Source organism: Xiphias gladius, chromosome 7 (assembly GCF_016859285.1).
Source record: "Xiphias gladius isolate SHS-SW01 ecotype Sanya breed wild chromosome 7, ASM1685928v1, whole genome shotgun sequence".
In the NCBI taxonomy this organism is placed as follows: Eukaryota; Metazoa; Chordata; class Actinopteri; order Istiophoriformes; family Xiphiidae; genus Xiphias; species Xiphias gladius.
The window spans coordinates 4,025,502-4,043,849 of NC_053406.1; the positions used below are offsets into that span (position 1 = coordinate 4,025,502).

Here is an 18,348-nt window from a genome sequence, read left to right on the forward strand (position 1 = left end):
AGCTTTCACATGGTCCCTTGTTGAAAACATTGATGGATAATGATTTCTCCACTTTCCTGAACTCAGGTGTAACTTTTAAGACACTACCTGTGGAAATATTGTTTTCATTTCAAATAAAACAATCAATGTGTCACATGAACTCTATCAATCAAGTGCATGGGCGTCAAACAGAAAAATAGCTCTAGGTACAGTGTTTTGATGGCTCCAACAAACATCAAGCCACTGTAAAAGCATACTATATGTTGGCATCGTGTTGCCTTTAACCATCAATTCATTATTCCCACACAGTTATTTCCTTATGACAAGAATGTAGTCTTAAAAACCCTTCAGTCAATTGGGCTTTTTCTTTTTTGTCGTCACTTTTTGATCAATATCAGCTGAAGTCCGACAAAAATGAAAGAATGTCAGGCATTTGTTACACTTAAATTATGTTTGACGTAAACACAGGGTGTGTGTTAGAAAGTTTAATCTCCCTGCTGTGGGCCAAAGTTCATCAAGTAGTGAGATGAATATTTTATCCCAGAAGTAAAATTGCAGAATTGAAATCTTCCCTTTTCTTATTCTAGTTTGTTGTTGTCCTCTTCTGTTTTCCTATTAAGTCACCCTTGAAAGTAGAGCCAGAATCAGGGATTATTCATTTCCTCTAGCCTCCTCACCTTGCTTTGACCCATTTCCTCTGCCCCGACAGCACCCGTCCTTCCCTCAGGCCAGTAGTCCTACATCTCTGAATTAACTGAGCACAGTGGATGGACAGATTACACTTCCACCGAGCTGGGCACAGGCCAAAGATACATTTCCACCGCTCTTATTCAGCTTTAGGAAGCAGTTCAACCTGGCCTCTGGAGTGCTTTTTAATGTGGACTCTCTGTTTGTGATGCTTTTTAGCCTCAAAGGAGTAGTGTTTCAAAAGTAGTTCACTAGTTGCCTGAGCTGCTTCTGACATTTATGAATGGAGCGTTTATACAAAGTTATCCCCCTGGGCTGCCTCTTTTGTGTACAGTATGTATCCTTCCACTCCCATGGAACAACTGGGAATATGAACAGTGGATGTATGTTCCCTCATCTGACTGGTTTATTTATCTCCTCTCCTCTCTTTATTTCTCCTATCGTTAAATTCTCTTTTTTCCAAAGGTCCTTTTCTAGCATGCAGTGATTCTTCAGTGAAACCTATCTGCTTTAATTTAATTTATTGCCAGCTGGGAATGAAAATTAGATAGATGAACTTGATGAATTTATGAGTGTGTTATGTAAAGTAGTGAGGGAGTTAATGGTTAGACCACCTTATTATATTGTTAAATATTCGAGAGGGACGAATGGATAGAAAATGAAATAACTGTTTTGATCACCCTCTGGCTCATGATCAACCAGTAGCTGCTTCCCTGCTTTGCTCCACTGTGGGTTACCTTGGGTCGAAATATCCTGGCTGACAGTTTTACCATGGTCACAACAGTCAAACAAAAATCTGATGTTAAGTTTGATGTTTGGATTTTAGTTTACAGTGTCGTCCAGCATGGATACATATTAGGTATTCGGTGGTCTCTTTGTTAAAAGTGATCTTCTTGATATTTTATTGGGAAATTTAGAAAATGGGAAAGAGCTTGTGTTTTGATAGGTGAGAAAAATAGTGGGAATGTATCCCAGGAGCATGTGATACTGCAGTCATGAGATCTAAGTACTCAACTACATGAAAAACCATAAGAGTATTGGTGGTGGTGTGTGAATGGTCATACTTAGTTAAAATAACATTACTTAATACTAAGGCGATTTGAACATCACAGGCTGCTTCTTTTACTGTCAAAAGTTCAACTTAAATGTGTTTTCTTAGTGTTACAGAATAAGTGTATGAAAGAACCTTTGGAATGTGTAGTGTTGTCTTTAAAGACTTGGTTTCAAGTCTTTGATTTTTCTCTGTAACATTAAATATTCATTACTGAATAAGCAACAATTAAACATAATGTTTGGAAAAACTTTAAGTATTAATTATCAAGAGTTTAGTACTCATTAGTAGTTTATTTTCAATTTCCCCTGTTCCACAGTAGATGCAACCTCAAAACCTCCTCCATGGTTTTCCATCTTTTGTCTTAATGAATTCAGCATACTGTCCATTGCTACAGCACTAATTCCATCGGTACATCAAGAATGATGTCAGGCATTCAACTTTCCTAGTTAAGCTACCATGACTGAAACTCAACACTTCCTCCATAATTTTCGTAATAAGTCCGTTATAGGCAGATTTTAACTGTGAGAATATGAAAGCATTATTTCTGTTAAAAAACAGAAACTAAGAACAGCTGAGTGGTGAGTATGACCTGAGTATTTGTTGTACTGATGGAATCACTGGAACTAATGAGCAGCTTTTATTTGTTGGTGCTGGTCTCGCTAGCAGGCTGTTATTTGAATACTGGCTTTATGTGAGAATTTATGGTAGTCAAAACTGTTCCAACTGTGGTAGAAGATGTTATATTCATGTATAACCCCATTGCTGATAGCAAGAAACTGATTGTGAACATTTTTTGTCAGGGCCTTTAAATCATCACATGATTGCAAAACAAAACTCTTAACTGAACATCTAGCAGCTTTGTTTTAATTTTAAACGTCTTACTTGAATTTTTAGAATAATGCACCACTGTGCACTGTGTCACTGCATTTGTTTTCTATCATTTTATATGCTTAGAGCGCTATACTCGTCTATCTTTACTATAATTACATGACTTTAATCCCACATACAAGTTCTGTGCTGCTTTAAACTGCTCATATGGAAGAATCCCAGCAGAATTTGCATAATGGAATGAGCTGCCATTATAGTCATGCTACAGACTGGGATCATAGCTTGAGCCAGTGATTCATGAATCATCACACGGATACATTAAAAAGGATAATGTGACACACTGCTTTAAAAACTAAGACTTAATGACTTGGATTACAATTGCGTTTTACACAGTGTCTCTCAAATGAATAGAGGTAGTGGGATTAAATAACAGAGAAATTGGTACATTTATACACAATAGATTGCTATTTTGAGAGATGAAACAATGTTATTATTTCTCACACATATGTATAATAACTGACCGGAGAAATTCAACTAGGTGTAGTGTGGAAGATTTTCTTCGACACTTTGTAAAAGCTGCAATAAAAGCTGCTTCACCCAGCCATAAGGAGCTGCTAACTCACCAAAAATCATGTCATTAGTGTGGCTTTTGGTAGAGAGCTGTAATGTCCCATGATGCCCTACATTGCTGCCCTCAAACAAGAGTAAAATATTGAAACACGGAATCAACCCTTTCGTTAATGTGGGATGAAATGGGAAATTCGAGAACAAAATATGGGCTCTTTTCAGCTTCAGTCTAAAAAATCATCTTAGTATAAAAGTCACATCTGCTCCAGGTCATTCAAAGCCACCTCCTCTCACTCTTAACTCTCTCACACACCGAAATCACACACACAATCTGTCCACGCTAAGCCCCTTCACTGTGATGTCACCATGTCCTCTACCTTTTCATTCCGCAAAAAAATAAGAGTAGCGTTGCTACGGAGACAGAGCTGGGACGTTGTTTCATCACTGTGACGTCGGCCAGGCTGCCCAAAGGATCGGCCAATTGCGAGTGGACAGGCCTTATTAAAAGCAAATCTGCTATTTTTGGGACCAGCTGTGGCATTACTCAGCAGAGTGCAGCAAAGACAGACATACACATTCCAGTGGGGGAAGAGGCTGTGTGCGTGCGTGCCTGCGTGCGTGCGTGTGTGTGTGTGTGTGTGTGTTATGAAATAAAATTTGAGGTGACCAGAGAGCATTTTTCCTGCATCCTGTCATAACGGAGTCATCACTGAGATAGTGAAGCTTTGAAGTGTGTATTTGTGTATTTATGTTGCGTGTCCGTGGCTAATAAAGTGCTCCGTTCTCTACGGGGGAATTTACAGAAAGGAGGATTTAGATAAGCCATAGCTAATTAAACTGTAGATTTTTTCCCCTCCACATGTTGTACTGATTCTCTTTCTCCCGAATCAGAGACAGATGGCGCAGGTTATTTATATAATCGTAAAAAGCTCTTCCTGTATCAGTACTCATAACTAGATAAGCTGCAGGCTCACATTACTGATGAACAGGTGAACACGCTTCCAATCATGCGAACCCCCAGAAGGCCAACAGCAGAGCTCAGGACAGCACTGCTCACTTTGATTTTTGCTGCCCCTTCTCTAAACCTGCAGTGCAACTGAAGCTTCTGTTTAGAGCTGAAATGACAATGAAAAATTATATGACAGCGAGATTATTTTGACAATGAGACTTATTGTCCCGGTTCATTTTCGGGACTCCCATCAACCGTGTTTCACTGCTGCTAGGAACTTGCCTAGCACCAAACAGCAGACAGAAGACGTTAGCAGGTAGCTGGTGAACATAGTGGAACATTTAGCAGGTCAAGAGAAAGATATTTCCCTCAGCAGCTGGTGGGGACTAAAACAGATCACAAAAGAAAAATGAATGCAGCTTAAAGTGGGAAAAAAATGCCATGCATTTGCTGGTTGTAGGTGGCCAAGTGTGAATTTTGGCTGCTCTCTATTCTATACCCCTGTAAACTGGATTGCGTGGGGTTTTGGACTGGTTGTCGACCAAACAAGCGATTCGAAAATCTGCTTGTGCTCCAGAAAATTGTGATGGCATTTTTCACATTTTTTAAAAACATTTTATGGCTCCATCGATTCATCTGAGACTATTAGACTGCTGATCTCTTTTTGAATGGTGTGCTCACAGAGGACAACTCCCTTTGGTCAGCGAGGTCATCAAGTGTACAGACTGTGGTCACTCGTGTATGCAAATGAATGTATGCAGTCTTTTGAACTGTGGTGCTTGTCAGGTCACATCCAGGGTTTGGCGAGGCTGCTGACCACAGGGCTCAGTATGTATGAGCTGTCTCCAGCCTATCTAGCACATACCGTAGATGATACTTGCATCATCTAACTTTGTTTTTGATTGTGTTCAGAAAGGCTAAAACCAGAATATGAAGGCTCGGGGTCACTCTGTAGTCAAATGTTTGTTGATTCTTTGGTTTCATACTAAGGTAACAGTTATTATTAATGTACCACCAGTTTTTGAGGACAGTTTCATGTCCCTTTTCCTTAATTAGGGCTTAATTTGAGGGGTCTCACCTTGGATTTGGCCAGTCTTCATGATGATCCAGATACATAGAACGCTTTCAGTTAATGTGCTCTAGCTTTACAACAGGTGAGGGTAGCAAGGAGCATGTGGGCAAGATAGATTTCCACTGCCAGTGAGATCAGGTGACTGGTGTTAAGCTGCTGGACCTGCATAGTTGCTGCCTAGAAAATACAAGCTCAAATTACAAGGCTGTTAGTTTCTCTGCCACTAGTTACCATGTTTTATCATTTTTTGGTTTCCTCTTTAACATCACTGTGCTATCTTGCTGAGTAATTGTTTCTCATGTGGCTTACAAAATATCAGTAAGTGCGAATTAGGGTAGTCCGATCTCACAATTATTACGCTATTACCAAAAATATTGTCACTATAACATGTCGTTATAGTGACAAGGCATGAATTTGGTTCTAGCAGATGGAATGATGTGAAAGAGAAATTAAATTTGGCATAGCTTGTATTTTTTTAAATTATAATTGTCTGCTGCCTCTGCTTCTTAGTCGAGAGCACAAATGCATTCCTTATCCACCCCCGTTGTTACTTCTTCCTCTAGCTACTCAATTACATAACCACTCAACTTATGTAATGAAATTCAACCACAGCAAGTGATGACATAAGTTCTGCAAAGCATTTTGGACCATTTTAAGATTTTGGAAAACATGATAATATGCTTTACCATCTGTTGTGTTTCACTGGGCTAAAATGTGTGTATTTCATGCTTTCTTACACTGAGAATTTGCAACAGGAAAAGCTACAGTTTAGCAGATCCTTAAGGTACCGTGATTCCATGTTATCTACCGTTGTAGATCAGATCTCTACCATCTGGCAGTGATTACCAAGAGAGGAAGTGACTGCGAGACAACAAAAACAAGTTCCTCTCGAAAGATAACGCTCCCCAGGAGAAACCTCCTGTCTGTCATTCCTAGACGGACACTACGCACACATTCAGCTGCAATGTAGATGGATCACATCTTTATCACATGACCTGGTTTTTCTGATTCTCCAGCTTCCTTGCGATTTCATTAAGGTACAAATCCAGCCTGAAACACTTCTGCAGTGTTAAAAAAACAGCTGGTGGCAATGTACATTGCGGTCCTGGGTTAGTCAGTGGAAAGCGGAATACAAGGACAAACACAGCTATGAGAAGGTTTCTGTGGTAACAGAAGCGGTTTAGAAATTTTCACCCACTGGTTGTGTCAGTATATGAGAAATTAGTGAAGAAAACCTGTTTTCTTCAATATTTAAATTCTTCTTCCTCTTCAGGTAATCATGAATACATTACGTTATGTATGTGCCTCAAGTTGTTTGCTTTACGAGTTTTTAAAGGGAGAAATGCTACAAATACTCAAGTCACAGAAGAAGTTCCCATCAGTTCCCTGGGGTTTGTCCAGAGGTATTGTGGGAAATGTAGAAAATCGCAAAATACAACAGAAGTAGCCAAGGGAATGAGAAAAAGAGCTCTCCAAAAAATTTAAATTCATCAGAAATTCTATTTGGATTTTTAAGTCCTTCAGGTCAAATATACTGTAGTCATCCCTTACTGACGAATTTAAGGTAAAACATTGCAAACAAAGGCTAAAAGTTGTAATATTATTTATACACATTAACACAGGGATAATACAACAGGAGATAAAGTTAAAAACACTACATCACAATGCAACATTGTTAAAAAAAAGATATCTATAGAATGGGAAATGACCATTCTTTACAAATGTATCTTTCTCGTGTCATATGGGTCCGGGATATATAAATATTTTCACTTGAAATGATGGTTGGGAGACTATGGTATGAAAAGCTTCCTTTATTCTAGAGTGAATTTAAATACATAAATCTGAGTGTCATGTAAGAAGATCACAAGTTGGATTTGCCTTTGAAGTATCATCTAAATATTGTGTCCTTTGTCTTTCAGAATTCAAAGAGTGCCCAAGGCCTGGTGGGACTAAAGAACCTAGGAAACACTGTAAGTACAGCAGCAACACATAATCCATCATTACATCTGTCCCTAACCAAACGCTCTGCAAAAGCGACATCTTATTCTTTTCACTTGAGGGGGAAGCTCACTCTAAATTCCCTAATTCCAGTTAGTGTTAGATCGACAGCAGTTTGTTAGTATCTGGTGTCCACACAAGAGTGGTGGTCCAGCAGAGTATCTGCCAGGCACCAGGCTGTCACTGTGTGTACAGTGTAATCTAATCAGAGCTGTGAACTATGGACCAGCAAGGACTCTTTCTCTCTCTCTCTGACTGGTTTGAACTTACCAAATTGCACATGTCTGGTGTGGACTCGTGATGGGAGCAGTGTATACACAGACAGTGCAGTCTTTGACAACCTGTGTGTATATATGATATTTCTTCATACCCAGCAATAATACAAGGGTTCTTTCACTTTGTCTTGAAAGCCTTGGAAAATTAATTTCATATTTTTAATTGCACCACAATTAGGAAAAAATACATTAATCATGAATATATGAGTACCTGTTTATAGCCAAAAGACTGGCTATCTGTAGGCTGTTATGTGCAGGACTATTTCTTGGACTGTCACAGTGATTTCCCTGGAGTCTTGTCATCACTGTGAGGTTGCCAGGCAACTAGCAGCGACTCCCAGAAGTCACTGATCCCAGACAAGGGTTAGTTCCTCACATATAACCCGCCATATACCCCCAGCTTGTCATTTTTACTATTCCATTTTTGTACGGAGTAATGAAGCAACATCAAAGTGTTCATTATCGAGCCAGGGTTGCTGATTACTCCTGTTTCCAGTCTTGTTGCTAAGCTAACTTAACCAGCTGCTGGATGTAGCTTTGTATTTAGTGTAGAGACGTGAGAGTGGTATCGATCTTCTCAGCTAACTCTTGGCAAGAAAGCAAATAAATGCATCTCCCATAATGTTGAACTTTTCCTTTATTTGCCAGATCCAGCTACAGAATAGAGAGTGTGCAAATCAGTAGGGTGACAAGCAGGTCAAGAATGTCATATTTTTAAGTAGATTGTGAGGATACTACAGTGTAAGTAATGCACAGCAGTAGACAGATATTTCATTATGTATGTAAAATAAATAATAAATTACAAAACAACGGTTTATTTAATACGCGTAAAGGCAGTCTGAGAGTCATCAATTAGGAAGGCTTGAACTGTATGTCATGTCATCTGTAAGGGAATTAAACTATTCGTGTTGTTGTTGTTGTTTTTCCTTGCAGTGTTTCATGAACAGTATCCTGCAGTGTCTCAGCAACACACACAGCCTGCGAGACTACTGCCTGCACAACTCGCACCGCAGAGACCTTAACAACAACAGCCGCACCAACACAGCCCTCATGGAAGGTGAGAGACGGGTCACACAGGCCCCCTAGAGTCCAGAATAAACACTCCTCACGGCTGCTCACAAGTAACACACTCATTCCCTCTTCATCTCTGGATTAAATTTGCATCTGTCAGAACCCGTGTTAGGAAAACTACCTCTTATTTTGTAGGTCTGGATAGAAAGGGAGAATGTTTTTTCTAGGTCTTTTAAGTGTTTGGGACTTCATGAAAATGTGCAAAATCTGACATCGAATAGGAAAGTGAGGGTGCACCTTCAGTTCACAAACCAAGTGGTTACCAAGAGGTAGCCAAGTCCATTTTATGTCTCCGTAGTAGTTGTGTGTAACTTGAGTGTATCTGTTGACAGAATTTGCCAAACTGATACAGACCATGTGGACGTCGTCCAGCAGTGAGGCAGTCAGCCCATCTGAATTCAAAACTCAAATCCAGAGATATGCTCCCAGATTTGTGGGATACAAGTAAGCTTTATTAGTCTCCTCACTACGTTTTATATATGCTGTCATTCATATATTTTTTAGGAAGATTTCATTTTGCTTTTGCCTGACAGCTTTCCAAGAATAATATGACCACAAGATCAGAAATAAGTCAGAACACAGTTACAGTGGCTGATACTTTCAGTTCTGACTGACTGCCTGTGTCTTGCAGCCAACAGGACGCTCAGGAGTTCCTGCGTTTCCTCCTGGACGGCCTGCACAACGAGGTCAACAGGGTCACTGTCAGGCCGAGAGGCAGTGTGGAGGACTTCGACCACTTGCCGTAAGTAATCTGCCTGACAGACAGTGTGTGTGTACCTGCACTGACACTTTGCTGCCAAGGACAGTGGCCAGGATCAGTAGACCTAACATATCTCTCTAAACAGAAAGAATGCACCCAAAAAATTCTATGAAATTTTCGAATTACCATTTTGAAAAGTGTATCTTCAACAGGGACATTGTTTGTGCTAGACGAGGAATGTTGGGGAATTTTACTTATGAAATATGCTGCAATGGTACAGCGAATGTAAACAGGGCCTAGACTAAGTCAACTTGATTCATCAAGGCTAAGCTTTAAACGTAAGGCTGCATGCAACAGTTTCAATTTCTGTGTTGAGTTTTTGCATCTCTGGTTCCCAGACCAGCTTAATGCTCCAATTCTTCTTAGATATAATTATCAGTTATCTAACAGCAGCGCGTTTAAGGGTCAAAGTTAATCCCTGCAAATTTCAGCATTACCCTCAAAACAGGTCCACTCTGCCTAAATACTAAGAACAGCGTAGAAAAAATGATTTATTTCCAGCTTGAAAATGTGTTTCAGGGTAGAACTTGTGTTTTAAGTGCCTTTTTAACCCCCTTATACCATAGCCTGTCACTTAGATGTTTAGAATAAAGTAGATCAGGTCCATAATCCATTACATTTTCAGCCCTTTTACTGCATCAGAACATCTAAGTGTAAGCATCAGTATGCCTTCCCCTTTACTGGTAAAAACTAAAAGCTTTAATGTTTCATCTGTGCTCCATGTTCAGGGATGAAGAGAAAGGGAAGAAGATGTGGAGTAAATACCTGGAGAGAGAAGACAGTAAGATAGTGGGTGAGTAGGTTTTTTTGAATTCTTTCTCTGCCCTGAAATGGATACATGGAATCTTGTAATAAAATTTAGATTTGAAAGTTTTAGTCTGTAGTCTTCTAAACTGTTGTGCTTTCACATGTTAACCTAATGACAGACTAGAGTCAGGTTAGGTAAACAAAATCTAGAAAATAAGATGACATTCAAATGGTCAGAATAAAGAAAAACAGAACACCATACAACAGTTGTATTTTCTGAATGTATTTCAGAGCATGTCAGTTGATCCTTTCCTCCTCTTCCAGACCTGTTTGTAGGACAGCTGAAGAGTTCTCTGACCTGCAGCCACTGTGGATTCTGCTCCACTGTCTTTGACCCATTCTGGGATCTCTCTCTACCCATCGCCAAGGTTAGGAAACACACACACACACACACACACACACACACACACACACACAAACACACACACACACACGCGCACACACACACACACACAGATGTAACTTGAACAAGTGTATGTTGGTCAGCCTTACATAACGTGTTTCAGAAGGTCAGCAGACACAAATGTCAGCACAGTCAGTGGTGCAGAGGTGACTTTCTGTTTGTTATTGTTGGTGGGCTCTTTACTGTCTCATGATGATTTGAACTTGACATTTCTGTGTAAATAAATACCTGTCCCAGCTCCTAACGTGAGCTTTTTCGTTTCTGTATATGCTTTGCTTTGTTTGTGTGTGTGTGTGTGTGTGTGTGTGTGTGTGTGTGTGTGTGTGTGTGTGTGTGTGTGTGTGTGTGTGTGTGTGTGTGTGTGTGTGTGTTTTATATGCGGTTGCTTGTGTGCATGCTAATGTGAATGCATCTATTTTTGTGTTCAGAAGGGCCACGGTGAGGTGAGTCTGATGGATTGCATGCGGCTCTTCACCAAAGAAGACGTCCTCGATGGGGACGAGAAGCCGGTAGGTATCCAGTACGAGAACCACCTGGAAGGTGATCCTTCTTACAGTCACTTTAACCTTCTGTTGTTTGGAGAAATAGAACGTATGTTCGTTTCTTATCTTCTCTTGAGTAACACTGAACAATCCTTGCCTGTTTACTTTGTTAATATGCATTAGCTACATGTATGTTTTAAAGTCTTAGCAGAAATCATTTGATTATAGAGGAGCTATGACTATATACAAGTAATTTCAGTAGATGTAGCCCGTGCTCTTTTGCTGGATTGAAACTAGCTCCTTTGAACAGTGATTGAAGCATCTCTGTATTTCCTCTCCATAGACATGCTACAGGTGTAAAGCCCGGAGGAGATGCACGAAGAAGTTCACCATACAGAAGTTCCCCAAGATCTTAGTGCTGCGTATCCTTTCCTCTGGACATTATTGTCTAATACTGATGTATTATATTGTGCATTTGCAGTGAGCCTATAGCTGGGAAACCATGTTACTGTCTGTGTCAAAAGGATAGTGTGTGTGGATTATGGTTACATTGTAGTATAGAGTAGTTGACTGAAATTCAAGAATTACTATGAGACTTGGCAGAGCAGTAGTATTTTGCATTATTTTATATTGCATTCAAAAAAATGTCAGCCCCGTGAATGATCAGAGGGAATACTGTTATGTGTGGTTTGCAGACAGGTTGTAGAAATGTCACCTCATGTACTATAAACATCCCCATAGAATCTAAATGATTCATTTGTATGGTGGCACCTTGGTACTGCTGCTTTGACAGTGTGAAAGTTCTCGCTGTAATGAGCACCGACATCCACAATTGACCAAATATTTATGTGAGCTAGTAATTGGCCCTAAGATATTTTGAGGACTCCACCCAGTGAGAACCCCAACTGTACAAAATGTCGGCTTAATGTATTGAAAGATACGGTATATACTGTATACAGCATTTGGTCCTTGACTCTCCTCCTGTCCAGACCTGAAACGCTTTTCAGAGGCACGAAGAACCAGCAAACTGTCCACCTTTGTTAACTTCCCCATGAAGGATCTTGACCTGCGGGAGTTTGCCTCCGAAAACAGCAGTAAGTAGATTCTAAGATACAGGTCTGTTTGTAATTAACACGATTATACATACACACTACATTTGTTAAGAGTTGGAAGTCTCGCAAAGCTTTGAATATGGAAGCAAAATGTGGTAGTTCGCCATGTATTCAATGAAGATGTAGTGTCACACCATTTAAAAGCTGTTTTTCTCTACCCTAACAAGAATAAAGATTCTGGAGAATGTAACAGATATTAGATGTCTTTTATCATTATAAATATTAGAATGTTGGCAATTTTTAAGTATCAGCTCCTTGACTCTAATGTTGGTATAAAAGAACTAGTAACTATGGGATTACATTTAGTTTTTGTTTCTGTTGTGTTGCAGTAAATGCAGTGTACAACCTGTATGCAGTGTCCAACCACTCAGGCACCACTATGGGCGGTCACTACACAGCTTACTGTCGCAATCCCAGCTCGGGAGAATGGTACACCTTTAATGACTCCAGGTAGGTTTGAGCATTCAGTCACTCAAGACGTCGGAGTTTATTCATCTAGTTGACATCATGATGAAAAGATTAAAAAATACACAAAACTGCACCTCATTTTTCAGAACCGACACTTGCTTAATGCAGATGGAAAATGAATTTCATCTCCACTCTCTGGCTCCCGAGTGGCATCGGCTGCCTTCAGTACACTCGTAAACAGTTCTAAAACATGGCTAGTAGAGCTTTTCATTGGGATTGTGCCGGTATTGTCCACATTATGTAAAATATAAATTATACAGCAGTATAATTTATATTTTACATAATATAAATTATAAATGATACAGCAGTATAATTTATTACAAAGTAGCCTCATAGAAAAATTCAAAATAAATGCTACTATACAGTGTATCACCAAATATTATTGTATTGTTGGCGTTCATGCAAATCTCCACAAACACATAACGTAAACAAATAAATGAAACTTCCTCAAATTTAATTCCACAATTACTTCTCATCAGTAGGCTTATTTGAAAAAGTTGAGCTTTTATATTCGTAAGTTTAGTCTCATATTAAATAAATATGCAGGAACTAAATCATTTATAATGAATCATAATATAGTCTGCTGGTCTCTGGAATCCAAGTCAAACTAAAATGAGTGAAACAGAAGCAGAGTGGAGGAATAAGGAGGAATAATGGTGGAAGCAGCAGGTAACCCTCCTCTCCACCTTTATCTCCTCCGTTGCCTCATGAGCATCCAGTCGTTCTTCCTGCTCCGCTGCAGTCATTCATAAGCCCCCACTCTACTTCTCTCTCGCTCATTCTTACCGAACCACACATGTTACAGGACTCGGCCATTTCCTCAGTCGCTCTCTATTGTTCTGTCCCACTGTGTCACTGCAGCAGTACATTACCATGCAGAGAATGTGGCTTTTATTCTCATGACTACACACATCTCGTGTGGTTTTGTGTGTCTGCTCCTCCAGCTGTTTGTAACTGATAGCCCAGTGTGCATTATATACCATGTGTGCTGTATGCTCTTAAAATCTTTTCGAGACTAAGAGAATATTTCAGTAATTACATGAGAAATGATCATAGCTTTTACTTGGTGTATATAATGATGATACATATACTGTAGTATGTTAATGAATTGTTTAGTATGGAGAGATGCCTTCATGAAACACAGCTGTATGCCTTGTTTCCTCTTTTGCACGAATGCAGATTGTTTTTATTAATAATTCATCTCTCGATTACTGTTTTGAGTAAATATGTAGTCTATAGATGTGAGAGAAAAATGTCCCTCACAGTTTCCCAGCTTAAATGTCTTTTGTCCAAAGTCTACTACTTACTAAAGATGGAATACTAGTCTTTTTTTTGCAGCTGTACTTTTTGTACTGCTTAATAATAATAATTAGAAACTAGGTATTTAAGCATTAACCCTTTGATTCTGAAGGAAATTTCACAGAATCCTAGCTTAAAAAACACAGATATCATACACACAGTGCTGGAATTGGCCTGATTTACTCTTTCCAGTTAACATTAGTAGCGTGGATGTCCATGAAAGGTCCATAAATCCATTTAGAAATCATGACTTTTATAACTTCATATCTTGACTTCTAATCACCAAATATACTTTTTCTTCACTTACAAAGTATTCCAGGTGTTAGTTGTCTGTGCATCCATGGTTACAGTGTGAACAGGAACTGCTAGTAGCTTCTAACAGCATTACTTTTCCATGACTTTGCCAAAATGTGAATAAATATATAGTCTGCTACAAAATGGAGCTCAGATGTAGCCCCAAGTTAACTTAAAGGCTGTATCCCAAATCAATATTGCATACTAACTTTAAGGAGGTTTTGAGTATGTAGTGTATTCACAGTGGAAAAGTGACAAATGACGTAGGCTCAAAAAGTCTATGCCAGGATGTACAGTAAGTGTGGTTGATTTTTGAATGTGCTGATAATGTATACTAATCTCCCACAATGCAATGCACAAAGGCAAAGGACGAACTACTCACATCAGGAAAAAAAATAAAATTGTGGTGGTGTTGAGACAGCTCCAGAAAGAAAAGAAAAGAAAAATCTGTTCATTAGAAATATTTGTTTTAAATCTATTTAGACATTTTCCTGTTATTTATGGCAGCGACTCTCTAAAGTCACTGTTCCTCTTAATATAAAACAATTAAGTATGTTGATTTTTTTTGTATACTTACTGCTAAAACAGTGTACTATGATGATTAATATGTAGCATATACGGAATTAGTATGTATGGATTTAAAATACATTTGTGTCGTGCAACTGGCACTCAATCTGATTTTATTGTGACAATAACAAATATACAACATGCCGAGCCAAGACATGCAGGCAGTTACTACCGGCTGTCTGTAAATCAGAGGAGGGAAAAATGAGCCAAAGTAGTCCATGGTGTGTATATGTAGTTTTCTATGTAGTTTGGATATTGTCTCTATAGATGCCAAAAGGCCTATATCAGGGTTAAATCATGAGTGCCTCTGTCTTCAGCATAACTCTTCTGTTTCTCACCAGGCAACCTATCTCCCCTCTCTTTCTCTCTCTCTCCAGAGTAACGCCAATGTCCTCCAGCCAAGTGCGCAGCAGTGACGCCTACGTCTTGTTCTACGAGCTGGCTTCCTCCTCACGGATGTGAAGCCTCCTGGAGGACGGCGGGCCGCAGCACCACTGACTGATGGGTGGAAAATGAGAGTGTTGGTGGAGCCAGGCCTATTTTGGACTTGTATTTGGACATACTGGATATGTCACACAAACGCACACACACACACACACACACACACACACACACACACACACACACACACACACACACACACACACAAACGCACACACATCTACCAGTCTGGAGGCTGCTTCTCTCCACAGAGAGAGCTAGGGAGGGGAACAATCTGGAAACCACAGGAACCTGATCAACCAGCCCCGCTTTCTTTCTCTCTCTGTCTTTACTCTCGTGTCTGGCTCATTCTGGACAGAGGTGCGTGTTTACTGTGTGTGCGTGTGTTTGTGCGTGTAAGTGTGCGAGGCTGCTGACACAGGGCAATAATCCCATCTGACCGACCAGTCAGTGAATCCGTCTCCATCTCAGAAGTCCCTCTCTATGCACTGCAAACCGAACTCTCCTGACTGCGCCTTTGCTTTTTTTTCTTCAAGTCTTGATCTTCTCTTTTGCCTCAAACCATTAAAACTGACTTGTTGCATTTTTTTTGACTTCTTTTCTGCTTTGAATTTATGTTTTATTTTTATTGTTTTTTTCTTTTTTTGGCACCATGCGAATCATGATCACCACCACTTTGGACTGTGAATAAACTGTTGGAGTGCGACTGTAACAGAAGTGGTCATGGTTATGAAGAGCTTACAGTCCACCGACCTGCTTGGTTTTCACGGCTCTCCCTTCCACTGCACTACAACACTCCCATGTCTCTGTTCGCACCTTCTTCACCCTCTTTCTTTCTCGTAAAGTGGTTGGGAGGCCAGTGGCACTGTGAGCGTTACATGTTTGAGAGGACAACCCTCTAACTTGTGTTTTATTTAATTTGTTTCACCCACGTGTGGCTGCTACTGATGTTTTAAAAGTGCTGTGAATGGATGAATGGACAGTCCAGTGTGGATCTGCTAAGGATTAATAAGATAGACGATAATAACGGTAACAATCCTCACTGACAGTATGAGGTCTTTTCTTCCTCTCTTGTTTCATGCCATTGAACAACACGGAAAGAATGTTTTAAAGAAGAAAAAAAACACTATATCTGTCTATTTTTATATTCTGATGCAATATAGAGAATGTACTATTCAATGGTGCTGAAAATGACCCCATAACTGTTTTCAGTTGGTTTATTTACCAGGTTTCAAGAGAGAAAAAAAAGTTATTATTTATGCTTACAGGTGATATTGCGATGAGTCACACTTTTTAACAGTGGCAGTCAAACACATGAGTATATAAATATATATATATATATATATATATATGAATAAAAGTCAACAAAACAGTGGTTTTACTTTGAGTCTTTGTCTTTTTAGGCTTAACTTTTATGATGGAGTCAGCACGGTGGCACAGGCAGGATTAGCTCAGACATGGTCCCTAACAGATTGTAGTACTTCAAACGGGACACTACGGTGGTGACTAGTACACACGAGAAATAGCAGATGTGGAATGACAGGATATGTTATGTTGAACGGGAACTCAACCGTTTTTACGCATGAAGCTCAGTTAACTCACCATGATGAGTACTACTCGGTCTGTGAAAATAGCTGTGTAATATCTTACGTGGATCTAGTTTTAGAGTTTTTAGAGCTTGACCTAAAGATATATTCATATTTTGATTTCAATATTTTATACAGCAATGCAGTTCTACATTTTAACCTAGAGGTTTTTCTTTATCCAGCTGTCTTTGTATATTTTTTCCACCAATGAATACATAAAATATTCAAAAATGCCAAATACATGCCCGCAAAACTTGGTTTGAGATCTTAAATATTTCTCTATAACCTTAGCTATTATTGGCTAAATAGGCCACAGGCAAAGTAATAGAAATTCTTCTAACTGGCAGAAAATTAAAGTCCAAAGCTTATTGAAAAAAAAGGAGTGTTGTTATGAAACTGAACCTCACATAGTAAAATCAAACTTTAGTGATATAACTCATCTTGCGTGCTGACAGCTCAAGCATCTCTCTTATCAGCTTAACACTGCAGACACACATACCATTTTCTTTCGATGATCCGCTCAGTAATCATTATGGAAGTGCAGCAGTCTGGCCTACTTCCTGCTGCTCCGTGATCCGTGCATGACCTATTTCTGTGGTCTGAGCTGCCTGGCCCCATAGTGTGATCTGATGCCAGCGGCCAGGAAGAGCTCTATAGGATGAGGCTCCGGAGGCTCCTGCATCCCAATGTTAGGATCCATCCGGTCAGACATCTTAAATACAATAACACGCGTGGAAACTGATCCACCATCCACGCGGTCGTACATCAACTCGGTGTGGATTAGTGGATGTTCAGGGAGGAACATCCCTCATATCATCGGACTGATGTATTGTCCAGATAGCAGAAATAATTTGGCCCAGATCTGGCCCAGAACTTATGAAGGCTCTGGGCCAGATCTGCACAACAGACCTGGGCTGCTGTCCTTTGGCAATATGGGCCAATGCCGGCTAGCACTGTGGCAAGCTCCAGACCAGATGAGGATTCTTTTGTGGTGATCCGGCCAAGATCCGTACATACATACATAACATTATGTTAACTTTATCTGACTTTTCCCAAATGTTTACTTTTTCCATATTAGCATATTTTGAACTGCATAAAATTTGTGTCCCCACTAAGGCCGTAATGTGTGGCGACATAAGAAGAAAACATTGCTTCCTTCGAGCGGGTCCTCCCACGTCAAAAGGGTGTGTGAGTGACGACAGAGTGACAAGAGGATGAGTATAGGAACCATGAAGGAGTTTGTACAGCTTACGGGTATCGGAGTAAGATTCAGGAAAATGTACAGTATGTGTTTGTTGCTAGAACAAAAAACATAATTCAATCAAAAATTCATAAACAGAAATGTTGGTGTTAACATAAAGGAGCCTGTCTTAGAGCAAGAGTGGGTCCACAGACATGCTAGTGTCACTGAGGCGGAACTTTGAGCTAAATGCTAACATCAGCCTTGAGACATGTCCTAATGAGAGATGGTGTTAAAGCACGTGCCCCATCCTTCCACCATACTCGGTACACATCGGTTCGCTACGTTTTGCGTAGTCCTGTTGACAGACAAGCCAACAAACGGACCAAGAGACAGACACGGGGGACGGACACAACCTCCATGGCAAAGGTGAGAATTAAAGGCTACTTGAGGTCAATCATTGCTATTG

At 39.8% G+C, this 18,348-nt stretch overlaps 1 protein-coding gene across 8 annotated transcripts in view; it reads left to right on the top strand.

Annotated features, from left to right (window-relative positions):
- The window catches only part of usp2a (ubiquitin specific peptidase 2a), a 45,957-nt gene extending 29,511 nt beyond the window's left edge, over positions 1-16,446 (top strand). For all 8 annotated transcript variants that reach the window (XM_040130882.1, XM_040130885.1, XM_040130884.1 and 5 more), the window contains 11 exons: positions 7,056-7,106; positions 8,343-8,466; positions 8,813-8,924; positions 9,112-9,222; positions 9,969-10,033; positions 10,312-10,415; positions 10,879-10,959; positions 11,276-11,354; positions 11,922-12,026; positions 12,374-12,494; positions 15,050-16,446. In XM_040130882.1, coding sequence (XP_039986816.1) covers positions 7,056-7,106; positions 8,343-8,466; positions 8,813-8,924; positions 9,112-9,222; positions 9,969-10,033; positions 10,312-10,415; positions 10,879-10,959; positions 11,276-11,354; positions 11,922-12,026; positions 12,374-12,494; positions 15,050-15,134 — 1,038 coding nt within the window. In that variant the 3' untranslated portion in view covers positions 15,135-16,446. The remainder of the gene's footprint in view (positions 1-7,055; positions 7,107-8,342; positions 8,467-8,812; positions 8,925-9,111; positions 9,223-9,968; positions 10,034-10,311; positions 10,416-10,878; positions 10,960-11,275; positions 11,355-11,921; positions 12,027-12,373; positions 12,495-15,049) is intronic.
- Positions 16,447-18,348: the final 1,902 nt, after the last annotated feature.